This window comes from Arachis duranensis, chromosome 9, assembly GCF_000817695.3.
Source record: "Arachis duranensis cultivar V14167 chromosome 9, aradu.V14167.gnm2.J7QH, whole genome shotgun sequence".
NCBI classification, from domain to species: domain Eukaryota; kingdom Viridiplantae; phylum Streptophyta; class Magnoliopsida; order Fabales; family Fabaceae; genus Arachis; species Arachis duranensis.
Window position 1 is genome coordinate 8,505,262 of NC_029780.3, and position 15,850 is coordinate 8,521,111.

The 15,850-nt window shown below is 32.6% G+C and overlaps 1 protein-coding gene and 1 pseudogene across 1 annotated transcript; both read left to right on the forward strand.

Annotated features, from left to right (window-relative positions):
• The first annotated feature begins 374 nt into the window (after positions 1-374).
• Positions 375-1,269, forward strand: LOC107464352 (kunitz-type trypsin inhibitor KTI1-like). Its single transcript, XM_016083285.3, has one exon. It carries the CDS (start codon positions 424-426, stop codon positions 1,039-1,041), a length of 618 nt encoding a protein of 205 aa, XP_015938771.1. The 5' UTR covers positions 375-423; the 3' UTR covers positions 1,042-1,269.
• A 4,905-nt stretch (positions 1,270-6,174) lies between these two features.
• LOC107464538 (uncharacterized) lies at positions 6,175-8,941 on the forward strand (annotated as a pseudogene).
• Positions 8,942-15,850: the final 6,909 nt, after the last annotated feature.

The following is a 15,850-nucleotide window of genomic DNA, read 5'->3' on the forward strand; positions in this document are numbered from 1 at the left end:
AGACTTTTAAATATTACATTAAAGATAAATTATTTTTTATTTTTTATCAACTATTTTTAATATTAAAAATATAAAAAATACAAAAATAATATATATAACATTTTTTATAAAAAAATCTCTATGGCATATGTATATGTGTTTGTATTTCACAACATATTTTAAAAAAAATAAAAATGAAAATATATTTTTTCTTAAATCTACATAAACCATATCCAGTTTCATGCATTATCGTAACTTCTAACAAATTATATTACATGTAGTAGTGTAATTTAAAATATCTCATTTTTGTTAGGAGTTTTTTTATTATTCTTTTTGATATTGAAACTATTATTATTATTCTTTTTTGTAGCCTATAAATTGATAGTTTATGTTCATCCTTCTTCACAACACCTCTCCAAGAACTAAAGAAAATATATAAAAAAAATGAAGGCTACTACCACCACCACCAATGTCTTCGCCATTTTCATTCTCTTTGCTTTCATCTTCAACCACCTACCTTCTTTAGCCACGGCTGAGTTGGTCGACACAGACGGCAACCTTATCCGAAACGGCGGCTTATACTACATCCTCCCAGTTTTCCGAGGCAACGGTGGCGGAATAGGCCGAACATCCACCGGAAACGAAACGTGTCCACTAACGGTTGTCCAACAACGCTCCGAAGTGGACAACGGATTACCAATTATAATTTCATCTCCATTCAGAATCGGTTTTCTCTATGAAGGACTTCCTTTGGACCTATCCTTTTCATTTGTTCCTTTATGTACTCCTACTCCTTCCAAGTGGACCCTCGTTAAGGGTCTATTGGAAGGAGAAGGAGCCACGGTAAAACTCACTGGTTTTTACGAGAACGAGGTGCAGGGTTGGTTTGAGATAAGGAAACACTTGGATGACTATAAACTTAGCTTTTGTGCTTCTTCAAATAATAATTGCATGGATGTTGGGGTTAAACGTGATGATGAGGGAAATAGGCTTTTGGTTGCAACGGAAGATAACCCTTTTGTGGTTAATTTTAAGAAAGCTACGTCGTCTTATTCTGCTTGAAGATCCATGCATATATGTAAACAAGTAATTAAGCCATGGGGAAAAAAAAAATCTTGTATGTGCTTTCTTATCTAGTGGGTAAGATATGTTTGTATGTGCCAGATGAGAATAAATTCTTGTAAGAATAATCAGGGCACGACTTGCATGAATATATGTTCATGCGAAGAAGATAATTAATATGTTTGAAAAAATTATTAAATATAATATATGTTAAAATCTTAATTGTTATTTTTATACCAAGATATTTTTACGTTATCATTCTCTTATTTTTCATTTTTAGATGGTTTTTAACGTTTGGATCAAATTTTAATTTGGTTCTTAATGTTTTAAATGTTTTATTTCAATCTCAAAAATTTTAAACAGATTCAATGTGATTCTACAATTAAAATTAAGACTAATAGTTAACAAAATGAATAACATGAACGTTAATAACATTATTAGTTAAGACATATCTTATTCCATATATTAAAAAAACAACTAAAATTTTCTTTTAATATTTTTTCTTTTTAATTTTTTTATTGTATAAAATTTCAAATTCTAACAATCAATCGTCAATGCTTTAAAATTAAAAGAAATTTTTTTTATATTAGTGATTGTTGGTTCATCGTTTGCTATTGACTTTCTAATATACGAATTATTTATGTCAAATTTAATAGTGGGACAATATTAAATTCGATTAATTTTTTAAAAATTAAAATAATACGTTTAAAAGCTTTTGAAATAAAATAGGATGTTTAAAATATTAAAAACTAAATTAAAATTCAATTTAAATATTGAGGAATAAAATAATATTTTATTTTTATTTTTATTTTAGTTTATATATCACAATAAAGAGAAGGTTGTCAAACCAACAAGAATGGTTAAAATATCAAAACTACTAGCACAATATCAGATTAACTAAATAAATTGACCAATTTAATGTAAAAAAAAATATAGATGAACAACGTAAATAATAAACAAAGTGAACAACCATTTATAATAAAAAATACTTAAATTAGGTTAATAATTAATTATATTAATTTAAAATTTTAATTTATACACATACACACTCTTTATTTTTGGTCGGCAACATATACAAAAATTACTAGCAAAAATATAATAAATGATCTTATATAATCATCTACTAACTACTATGCCAAGGGAAGACACCTACAAAGTGAATTAACTATCTTCATAATTAATTAGCTTGAGTTCCAAGATAACATCCTATTCACTTCAGATGTTCATACAATACAGAATATACACACAAATTAAAAATTCCTCCTAATGACAAGAATCTAGGCCAGCTGAAATGCCAATGGATTTAACACTAAATTCCCGGCAATTCAGAACTTCAGTCAAACATTATCCAATTTAAATGTCTTCCAACTCTTAGTTTGTCAAATATGAACTTCAGGTATGAGATATATGTATATTTTGTTCTGAAAATAGGACACGACAGAATATAGAAGACAAAATATAAATACTAGAAATATAAAAATTAGTATTTTTATATTTTGTTTAGTGATAATAAATTAGAATAAATTATAAAAATTTAATAATTATAAAAAATATAAAAAAATATAATAACAAAAGATATAATTATAAAGGTTTGATAAAAAATAATAAAATAATAAAATAATAAAATAAAAAATAAGTTGTATTTATTGTTAGTATTTTTTATCTTTTTTATTAGAAAAATACAAAAAATACTAACTTAGTGTCTCTGAATATAATATCTTTATTCATGTTTTATCTGTTAAATATAATTTTATATATGTATATTTTTATCTTAGTGTCCCATATTTATAAACAAATATAACCTTAGTGACATAATACATAATTAACAAAGAGCCTACCCTTGTAAAATAATTCTCATATAAAGCATTTTAATTCACTTCAAACAAAGTCTAGTAGATTCTCTAAATGCCACTTGTAATACCCTACTATACAAAGCTTTACGCTTAAGCCGTAAAATAGAGGTAGTGTGGTATTACGACTTTAAAAATAAAATATATACATATAACAGCAAAGAAATATATAAACTAGGAGTCTTGAAAAACAGGTGAAACAAAATTGCGAAAATAAAAAGCGCAATACTCAGAAAACGAGATAACTTGTGTGTTAAGAAACCTAGAGATTATAGGGGTAACTAAGCAGAAAATGGGAGTAGGGGGCCAAAAGTACAGAATAATAGGCTCCTAACTCAGCCTGCAAAGTTAAGACTGGTCAGAGAATATATATATATATATATATATATCTCGAAAACCCAAAGTACATAACTGAAAACTTAACTCTCCTCAACCCTCTAGAAGGGACAAAATAAACAAGTTTCTTGGATAGAAAGCTAAGTACATATTCATAAAGCTGTACAACAAAATAAATCCAGAGACTACTCCGCTTCAGAATCCAGATACCTAGTGATGAGCCTCCCGACCTGCATCTGAAAACAACAACACAGTATGGGATGAAAATCGGAGGTTCTCAGCATAGTAAAGTTGCCATGCATATAATATACAAGGTCTTGGGAATGCCAGAGGCAATCCTAAAACGCCGATATTCATATTAAAAGCATTAAAGTTTTAAACAGAAACCATAAAGGGAGTGGGTTTCTAGGGATATCCAAGCCTATCATATCTCAACCTTAGTCCTATCTCCTCTCCGCCTTTCCTCTGAACCTCCATCTCCGATGGTATACCACACACAGTTAAACAAATAAAATCAAACACAAGAAGGGTACAAGTACCGCAGAGAACAATTATACAAATAACATAGCAAATACATTTAGGCACTCTCAGTTATTGCACAACAAGTAATTCAGGTAATATGCATATGGTGTATGCCTGTCCTATGACTGATGAGTTTCATCTGTCGGTTATTAAACCAACCCGACAAGTCCGGTTTGCTAAACCTTTGGATTGTCCCCTGACGCGCATTAATATAGACTTGCTAATTAAGGGATTGGTTCACACAAGCAGCATCTGAAAATCACTATAGTCACAATGTTGCTAACGTAGATTCATTGTATACTCCACACCACTGTGCATCACACACACCTCAAAGACCTCGTTCTGCTTATCAAAACAATTAATTTGAATGTTTCCCACAGCGCGCTGATTCGCTTGAAGTTTGGTGGTCACAAATTCAGAAAATGCACGTCCAACATCCCCTCGAGCATCAACCTTATCCTTCTTTCTGGTGAACAACTCATTTAGTCTATAAGATATTGTCTTAACAAGTGTTGTGATAGGGAGATTGCGCACTCCCTTCAAAACCAAATTGATGCACTCAACTAGGTTCGTGGTCATATGACCCCACCGATGCCATCATCAAATGCCAAAACATACTGTGAGCGGGGTATATTGTTGAGCCAATTAATGTAAACCTCGTCCCGCTCACATAGCTCTTGGTAACGCATGTTGTACTCATGAATTGTCTTAGAATAACCTGTCAAAATCAACAAAAAAATGCAAATAAGATCAATCATAGAGTTGATCAAATATAGTACTAACAATCTTATATTATTATATGTTATTTACCTACTTTGACGACAAAACTTTTTAAATACGGCAACTTAAACCTCTTCAAGAATTCGATGCTACATGTCTGGTGCAAAACATGTAGAAAGTTTTTGGAGATTCCCATGCTCCATTACTACGAGTTATAATTGAGTTAATAAAGTCGTGTTGATTAGAGATAAAGCCCGTGCCATCTCGAGTCACCACATATTTTCGCAAATTATTGAGGAAAAAGTATCATGCATCAGAAGTCTCATCCTCGACAATGGCAAAGACAATAGGCATAATATTCTGATTGCCATCTTCTGAAATTGCAACTAATAGAGTTCCTTTATATTTCCAGCACAAATGTATTCTATCTACCTGTACAAGTGGTTTGCAATATCTGAATGCTCTAATACAAGGATAAAAAATCCAAAAGACTCTATGCATTATTCGAAAATCATGAGCCAACTCATTCCCATAGTAGGCAGGTATAGTTTCAATCTTGACCGCTGTAAAAGGCTCTTTTTGACATGCTTTAAATCATACGGGCAAAATTTCATATGAAGATTCCCACCCACCAAAAGTTTTTTCAATTGACTTTTGTTTAACCAACCATGTTTTGTGATAACTTATCGTATAATTGTACCTCGACTGAACTTCTTAAATTTTTAGAGACGAGTTAGCTTTTACCAATGACTTTATCGCTTCAGCAATGGTATCTGAGTGCAATTTAGAATGATCTTGAGAAAGGGTAAGCCTAGTGCTGCAAACCTGATCCCTATCTTCATTTGAATCAATAATTTCATGATTACTTTCAAATTCTTCTTCATTTTCACTGTTCTAACCTTCCCATTCCCTGATTAGGTCGGGTTCTTCAACCACTAAAGTCAGTAGTTTGAACTCAACATACAACTCCACAACTAACACTTGTAATTGAACTTGATAATAGATCGAAAACATTTTTTGCATACTTACTTCATCTGTGACATACATTGCTTGAAATTGTATAAACCCGCCAAATATTACTAAAGGATGCCTCTACAAAATCCTTGTCACCTTTATTCTTGGAATATCTATACTTTGACAAATTGTAGTTGTAAGTTCTCCAAAGGAAATTGTGAAAGGAACAGCAAAGGTACATGGATACTGGCATACAAATTGTACTCCCTTCGGTGTGTGTAGTTTAATCTTACCATAGTAATATACCTTAACACTCACATGGCTATCCATTTTTTCAATCTCACTCAACTGTAATATAACTTCTATCTGCCTCACATCGCTTTTGAAACTTTGATTCTCAAATAAGTTGCGGGCATCACAACACTGAGTGACCTTTTCATCTTTGACTTGAAACTAGTCATTAAAGCCAGTCATTTTCATTGACTCCAAGAAGTTTACCAAGTCTTCAACATGCACTTTCGGAACCAACAAAGGTCAAATGTGTTGTATGGTTAAAATCCACCTCTGTATCTTTTCAAAATAAAATCAATGCTGCTTTCAGCAAGTCTTCCCTGGTCAACTTGCTTAACTGCTGTTTCATATGGAGTCAATAGGGGCGGCTTCCTGCTTGTGAATGATCGCCATCTTCATAAATAGCAACAGCTACCTGTCACCCAGAAAATCTAAATTTTATGTTATATATGGTGTGATTTATTAGCATTTTATAAAATAAGTAAATTTTCATTCTTTGTTGCGAGTATTTGTTTAAAACAACGTGCAACTGTTGCAAAATAGGACACAAAAGTAAAATAAATATGTTAGAAACAAAACAGGAATTAACTAAAAAATAAATAAATTAACAGGCAAAACTAGTAAAGATAAAGCTAATTAAGCCAAGATATGACTCCAATAGAATAGAATAATAGTATAAACAGCATAATGCATAATTTAATAATACTTTTTGTATAAAACAAATATTAAATAGAGGGGCAGAATGTTGTGGGAAGTCAATGAAAAATAGGAAAATTCTTACGAATTCAAAGTGAATGGTCTTCACAACGCGTTAGAAAAGGTCATCATCTTGTAACCATAACTAAATCAGGTGCTACGACATTGATATAAAGTATTCTAGCAAGAAAAACATAAGCAGTCATCCGATCCAAGAAGAGAAGCAGTATCACAGTATCACTCCTTTAAAGATGTACTTTAGCTTTTTTGAATATAACACAGCCAGCATATATTATTGCGATAACCAGGGTGAGTACCCTGGCAAAGACAAGTTTGGCCAACCTATGCCAGTGATTGGGGCATACATAGCAGTAGCATCCCTTGCCTGTCTCTTTGCAATGTCTGCTGATCTCTTTCAAGGATTCCACAGCAGCAAGTTCTGGTTCCCTTGCAACTACTTCTGCTTTAATGCCACTTCCTTGATAGTGATCGCCGTTGCACTCAAGCTGTCGGTTGATCTCACCACCTCCATGCCACGATATGTTGAACAGCTAGCAAAACTCTGTAGCAGTGCCTTCATCTGCACTATCATGGGTAAATATAAGTTAGTGATATACTTTAGACTTTTACATATATAGTTAACTCATAACTGCAAGGCTAGCTACCACTTTTATAGAGTTAATTCAGATCATTAATCATTTTATTTTCACTTCAATAGGTAATTCCATGCCTTCTATTGGCATCAACCCTATGAACATTATAGCCATGGGAATACTCGTGATCACGGTGATTGTCAACATCATCATCCAACTTGCAACTGGTGTTATCTCTAACTACTTCTTGATTGAACATATTATTATGATATGCATCATGTTCATTTTGTTGTTGAGCATGTTCTCCTCGGCAATAGCTATTTCAATGATGAAACGTGACTTGGAGCTTAAGTATGAGATCAATAAGGAGGGGCAGAAAGAATGCACTAACCAGATAGATGAGGAAGCCGGACTAAATAGTGAAGTCATCAACAATCTCGGAAGTGAATTGATGGCAGACTGGATGATGGCACACACTAGCAGCCCCCAAATTGTCCTTACAAGGTCAGTAACATGTGCTACATCCGGTGCCTACTGTCTTCTTAGTACATTGACATTACTAGAGGCTATGACTCTTCGGTATTTCTTCTTAGAATATTATGGCGACTGCAATAATGCTAGCGACTACCAATGGTCCACTTTATTAATTCTCATAGTTCAGACTGCTGCAGTGGTAGTAGGAACTATTGCTCCTACAGTTCGGTGGTTCAAGGCTCTAAGATATATAAGGAAAGCTTCTAGACTTGGGAGCAACAATACAAATAGAAGATTCCATGTAGAAGGGTACTGGACTGAGAGTCTATTTCTAATGAAAGAAAGGCCTCTTGGCTTTCATATTCATAACAAATGGTTCAGAAAGAAGGCCCATGATGCAAAAGTGCTTTTGTTCCGGTTATTAATTAAGCTACAGAAAGGGATTGTGCTGATCAACAAAGTGACCCAGTTCGTTTCAATAATCCTCTTGTACTTTATGTTAGCAGCTCGTGATTGTTGCAGTAATGTCTCAACTACTAGCTCAGGAACAGAGCCACAGTCTGGCCCGGATCTAAGGCGTTTTGTTCTACATCTTGAAGGAGAGGAAGAATTAGTTGAGGTGATGATGAAAGACATTCACAAAACAACTAATCAATTGTTTCATGTAGGAGAGAAAAAGGAGCCAAAACATGTCATTGAACTAATAACGGAGAAGAGTTCTATCTTGGAAGGATTTAAGAGGGTGACAACATTGGACAATGACCAAGTTTCCTCTTTGCACGATGAGGAAACTACACCATATGGTTGGGCACTTCCTCTGGTGACACTAGGATGCATAATAATGGCACTTCCAAACATGGACATGCTTTTAGTGAAGAAGTTCATAGGAGCTCTAAGTGAAGGGCTCTACTATGTGAAGTTCATAGAGTGTAACATTGACAAAGAAAGGAAATTGATCAAAGTCTAGATGTGGACCTTTATAAGCTCTCCCATCAAAGTAAAAGCCCCAGAGAGACATTGGAGACACTAGGTGAAGATGCAAAGAACAGGTATGGCAAGTATAAGGCCAAGTATAGAGACATATGCAATAGAGAACCACCTTCATCATGGCCCATTGAAGTATTGGCATCTAATGCAATGTATAGAATAAGCCAAACTGTTTTATTAAATTATGGAAGCATTGAAGATCTTAGGAGTGAGATATTGTTTGAAGAACTAACAGGAACGATATCTGATATATTGGGTGCATGTCTCACTAACTTACCCTATGCTATATCAGCCAAGTGCTCCAACAGCACTGTTGCAGAGAGAGAGGATAGTGTTAGAGATGCAGTTGAAATGCTTGGACGAACAAAGAAGATTATAGAATTGCTGGCAGAAAAGATTCCCACCGTGGACTTTAGCCAAAGTACCACCATTGAATATTGGCTTTCGATGCATATGCAAAATAACAATACTTTTTAGGTGTCCACAAAAAAATGTTCAATATCATTATTATTATAGAAAAATATTTGGAGCCAACAAAAAATAAGTCAAAGCAGCCAACAAATACATATAAATGGCATGATCTTCTACATAATCACAAGCATTAAATGTTTATCACACACGGACCTAATGGTTTATCAGCGGTTTCTTGGTTTGAGCCTTTGAGGGGGTGTAGAGAGAGAGAGAGAGAGTGTGTTTTTTTTTTCTGAATAGTGAATACTAAAGTGGTTTTGCATTGGAAGTAGACTCGCTGGAGCCCGTGCATGGAATTCGCAACCGACGAATTGCAGACCATCGTCACCAAAAAGGTGACAACTTTGTCTTTATGTGAAAGTTAAAAATGCTTGGAAATTAATTTAATTAAATATTTTTAATCATCTAATAATTATTTTTAGGTTTAATTATTCTGTTGGTCTTATAGTTTTGTAAAATTTTTAATTAGATTCTTATATTTTTTTTCTCTTTTATTTGGGTTCCTGCAGCAAATTTTTTTTTCAATTAGGTCCTTCTTGACAGTAATTAGCTTAATTTTATAGGGATTCAACTAAAAAAAATTGGTGCAGGAACTCAAATAAAAAGAAAAAAAAAGTGTAGGGACCTAATTAAAAAAAATTTGGTGCAAGGACTCAATTAAAAGGACAAAAAGTATAGGGACCTAATTAAAAATTTCGCGAAACTATAGGGATCAACAAAATAATTAAACATTACTTTTATATAAAAACAATTACTCACAAAAAAAAATTGATATATCAGTGTATCATGAGAAATTATTTTTAGTATGGATAAAGAAATGGTGTATTTGTGGAATATTGCTATATGCAATGTTTTGTAGGAGTGTGGAGTTGCAAAACCTCTTACACACCACGTAGTCTGCCTATTGAGTTTGTAGGGATTCCATATCGAATTTCAAAGCAACTTTTATAGAGATTTTAGTAGAGATTAGCCACGTATCAAGCTCTGGTCATCATGCATCCTGCGTGTTGAAGCAGTAAAAATTTTTTTTAGCAGAGATTCTGACTACACATTTCGCGCATGCAGGCAACACATATGGTCCGTGTTGTAAGAGCAGAGATTCCATGCTTCGTTCCAATGCACCTTTATCAGCGTTCCCCTACCACGTGTCAACACCTTAGCAACACGTAGGGTCTATGTTCTAAGAGCAGAAATTCGACGCTGGTTTTCAATCCACCTTTATCAACATTCCACTGCCACGTGTCAACATGTAGGGTGCATGTTGACCACTTGACCGACTATCTCTATGCACCCAATATCCGTACGCTGGGAACGCCAATGTAGTAATGTCTTTGTTCCTTTAAAAGGTGGGAGGAGGAGCTTTGCATGCTTCATTGTTCGTTGTGCATGGTAGTGTGATTTAGAAGGTGATTATTGGCGAGGAGGATTTTGTTAAGAGAGTTAGAGAGGGAGGAAGGTAATTTTTGGTGTGGAGAGTGAGTAGTGTGTTATTTAAAAAAATGGTACGTGATTACTAATCGAGGCACAAGATATACATACAGATATCAAAACATATATAGATATATAAGAGCATAATAGTATAAAGATCTAGCCGCAACTCGTGGAGTTTAAGCCGGCTAGTTATATACAGACAATACAGAATTTTTGAAAGATAAAACTGCATACACAAAAGTATCTCTCTCAAAATAAGCCTCTAAGACAAATATAAATATAAAAGGTGAGAGAACTAATCAAAATAACCAAAAGACTCCAATGTGGAATAAGGGTCCTCCGCTCTGTCACCATCAAGCAACTCACCGAGGAGGGTTGGACCTGCATCTGAAAAATAACAACAGAGTATGAAATGTGAACCGGAGGCTCTCAGTATGGTAACAGTGCCCAGTGATGTAAGATATAAGACTCCGGGATTCCAGAGGCAATCCTAGAACTTCATATCCATCACGAGATTCAAGCTTAAAACATAAGTACATTTAAAACCATGACTTAAAACCATAGATAAAATAAGGGGATCTAGCTTAGTGGATTTCTAATCTAACAATTCTTCGCTGTCCCACAGTCTTCACCTACCTAACTGCCATGCGATCCCATCACCGCCGCCTTCCGAACCTCCTCAATCCTAGTAGAAAACACAAGTAATAACAATATAAGTAAGCATAGTATAGCATGTATATCAAGAAATTCAAGTACCAATTAATCATGTTATACAACTAGGCAAGCAGTTTCAAGTCGACAAAGCAAACAAACAGATAGAAGATGCACATGATGAATGTCTGACCTATTGGTTGTGATATCACATTATCGGTTCAACTTCCAACCCGACACATCTCCATGGAGATGTCGCCCTTTGGTCTCATAATGGAAACCCCCGAGATATTGTGCTCGGAACACGGTCCAGGATATAGTGTCTGCACACTCTAATCCATCCTCAATACACCAGAAACTTAAGTCTCCGTCTTCTAAAATTTATACAAAATTCATCTACGTAAGTTATTAATTATCCTCTATTAATCCTTAGGCCTAATTATATTACCCTTAAACTGCATCTTAGGGAAGTTTAGAAAGATTAGAGAACCTTTAAAAACATAAAAATCATTTTTCAACAAAATAGGGGTCTCGCGTATGCATGCTGTTGAAAAAGGGATGGTCGCGTACTCAACCACCTGCTCGCATATGCGAGTGTTCCAACCCGAATGGGTTGCTTGTATTGTGTGTTAAAGTTCGCGTATGCAAGGGTTAAAATTTTTTTGCTCGCGTACGCAGGCAGTGTTTTGCGTACGTGAGTTACCCAACTTGAATGGGTTGGTCGCGTTGCGTGCCCCCTGTCGCATATGCGGCCCATACCAAACATAGAAAAATTCAAATGTTACGTAATTCTATTTTTTGGCACCCAACTTTAAATAGTCATAACTTTCTCTACAAAAATCTATTTTCTACAAACTTTATATCAATTTAAAACTCTCAAAGTCATCTTTAATTTAAAACAAAGTCATTCAATTTCAACCTTTGAGAGTCAAGTCATGATCCGTCAAAGTTTACCAAAAACGAGTTTTTACAAAAAAAACAAGGTTCTCAACTTTCCAAATTCATAACAAAAACCCAATCAAAACCAAATATACCACACCCAAAACAGTTTCAAGTTGACTAAATATTACTCATGCATCTTCTATGTCATTGTGTATCCTACCAACATACAGTTCCACTCATTTCATCCACAATTTCTCACTCAATGCATCTTTCCACTATCCTCAACTTTCACCAACATCATTAAACATTAAAATTCACTATAAACACTCCAAATCATCAAGTTCAAGCCTCATTCCAATAATGAATAATATTATCAAAGTGCAACATCATAATTCATCAAATCAACAACTCCATCATACATTATCAAATCCAACAATCAATTCAATCTAAGTCTATCCTATGGGTCATTAGCATAAGTATCTAGAAATATTATATATTACATAGAGGAAACCAAAACCATACCTTGACCGATTCCCAATATGCCAAAATCCCAAAATTGAGTCCAACTCAAGCCTCCAATCACCAACAATCAATCCAAAGCTCCAAATAAATGCCAACAATCATAACTTCAAGCTATATACACACATAATTCATAATCAATCAACCTAGGGTCATCATATACATAATTTCACAAGGTAAAGAGTTTTTTTACCTTTTCCGATGGTGTTTGGGGGCACAAACCACCAATAGCCTAACCTTAGATATCACCTAATCAATTGAAAACACAAAAATTTACTCAAAACCATCACCCACATTTTCGGATTTTTATGGCTGCAGGAAGTAGAAGAAATTTCAAAATCTTACCTACAAAAGTTACATGAAAGTAACGGGCTCGGTAAAAGCTTCGCGTAGCCGCTGGCAACACTCGAATCGGAGCACTGTAACTCAAGATATGATAGATTGAAGTTGTATGTGAATAGTAACTTTGGAAACCCTCCCTCTCTTCTCACTTCAGCAGCTCTCCCTCTCTTGAATGTGTTTAATGAGCTGAAATGGGTGTCTTTAAGTGTTTATATATGTTGGGCTTGGGCCTACTCGTTAGCGTTTTTGCTCCGTTTGACTTGATTTCGGGACAAACTTTTAAAATTAGTTCCCGGTTTTCAACTTTAATTTATTTTAACTTTTTCTATTGTTTTTATCATTCTCGTACAATACCGGATATACTTACGCTGGTACTGCCGGTTAATTTACCGATACGTATTTTTACGCAATTTTTCGAAATATTATATTTTTCAACTCAAAAAAATCTACCGAGTCTAAATATTATATTTAAATTTTCTAATTAACATTCTAAATTTTTAGAACCTATTTCAGACAATTAATTTATTATTTTTTTATGTTAATTAATCGATTAATATTTTGGGTTCTTACAATACCTCTGTAGAAGAACACATTATTAATTATTTGAGATGGACTAATTATATAAGTTTAGTATTTTTGTTAATTTAAAATTTAATATTTAAAATGTATTATTATTAGTATAATTTTTTGGATTAGTATTATTATTAGCAGTTGTAGTGAATTAGATAATTTAAATATTTTTTAGTTTTTTGCGATAATACTAGTAATTTTATTTGTTTTCTGATATTTGTAATTTTTTGTTATAATATTATTACAATTTAATCTGTTAATTCGTTATTTTTTGTTATTTTTATTTGTTAAAATAATTAAATTTATTATAGTAAAATAACAAATTCTGTAGCGGATAAATAATTAAAAATAAAGTTTTTTTATAAAATATTAAATACATAATTTTATACATAGTAATTAATTGATAATTAATTTTTAATACACAAGTAGTATAATTGTTGATAAAAATTAATTATATAAAAATATTATAATTTCGATGCTAATAAATTGTATACGATTATCTAATTAAATTTATATATTTAAAATAAATTTTTAAATAATAATTTAAAATTATTTATTTTTAATATTATCATAAGAAAAAAGCTTAGTGACCTTTAATGTTCTAAAGTCCTCTTAGTAGATCAACCGATTTTGGTAATCATATTTGTAATTTGGATGTGTGTAAGGTGAAAGGTTATTTTAAAAAGTTAGAAAATGTTGGTATTTTTTAGATTAGTTTTATGTTATTTGAAGGGATTTAATATAATCCTTATTTGAGAATATAGTTTTTATAATATTTTTTATGAAATGGATTGTTTAAACATTTTTTTATGATGCATAAAAAGAAATTTGATAATATTATTTAAAAAAAATAATAAAAAAATTTAAGAGATTTTGAGTTAATATTAAAAAACTTATTTCACATTGATTCGAAAAATAATCAATCATATAACTTATTTTATGACTAAAAATACTGATTCAATTATGGAAAAGTATAAGAAATGACTTTCAGCCTTAAGATAAGATTTATCACTTTATATATTTAGATAGAAACTAAGTCAATTAACTTGTCTATTTTTTTTCTCTTTTTCTACCATTTTTTCTTTTTATATCATATGTAGTCTACAAAAAAAACTCTTACTAGTCTATTTGGGCCTATTTTTAATATCAGTTTATAAAAATACATTTATTATTAAATATTGATAAAAAAATAAATAAATTATGCCGACTCTATAATACTTATGATAATATACAATTAGATATTTAACTATTTTTAAAAAAATATTTTACATGATCTATATACAAAAAATTAAATTCATAAAAAATTATAAAATTAAAAAAAACAAAAATACTACTTAAATATTTAGATATTTATTGTATAAATTTTTCTTTTCATTCAGCAAGTCTTTATTTATGATTCTCACAAAGATATATTTTAAGAGCATAATTTCATTTAGGCAATAAATTTAATATTTATACAAATAAAATAATAATAAAATATTAAAAATTATTAGTATAAAAAATTTTCAAAAATTATTTTCAATATAAAGATAAAAATAGTGTTTTGGTTGAATATTAATATTTGAAGTGTATTATATAGTATTGTGGATGTGCAAAAAAGGTAACACGTATCTAACACGCACCTTGCGTGTTGCGAGGATGATGACACATGTCCAACAGACACCCTACGTGTTGATAGAATGATGACACATGTCCAACACGTACCCTGCGTGTTGACTCGCAAAATCTACTCATACGTAATTACACCAAATAATTTCATTTTTAACAAAAACACCAATATTTTTTTCATACAAAAAAAAAATTAGCCAAAAATTTCTATTTCATTTACATTGAAAAAAGAAACCCTAGCATTGCAAAAAAATTAGCCAATAACTTTTAGAAAAAAAATCCTAGTAGAGAAAGAGTACGTACTCGGGGAGAATGAGAGAAGGAGAGAGCGGGGGCGAGCGTTTAAGGGTGAAACACGATGAAGAAGATAGCCATGCCATTGAAAGAGATAAGGGGGAGAGCGTAGGAGGGTGTGTATGTGGTGTTAAGGAGGGTTCTTTTCGAGAGGGTTTAGAAAAGCCATCCAAGGTCTCTTTTAGAGATAAGGTCATTGGTGCAGAAAGTCTAAGGCCTTCGCATTAGTAGGTCTTTATCTGGAGATGGTATCGTGACGCTGACAGGTAAGTAGGGTGATTCTCGTCCACCAAGTGTCAATTTTACGAAGAAGGCAAAAAGTTGTCTAGCTGAACCATATAAGGAAGCCATTGTGATCAAGGTGCTGGATAAGCATTATGGCTACACGACTCTTATGCATAACTTTCGGATAATATGGCACATCAAAGGAGAGTTTGATTTGTTGGATATGGGGTTTGTGTATTTTTTGGTTAAATTTGATATTGTTGCGGATCATGAAAAAGTCATACTTAGTGGCCCATAGTTGATAGACAGTCACTATGTTGCAGTAAAGTCATAGGACATGGATTTTAGGCCATGCGAACAATCCTTCAGATCAACGCTAGTATCTATTCGAGT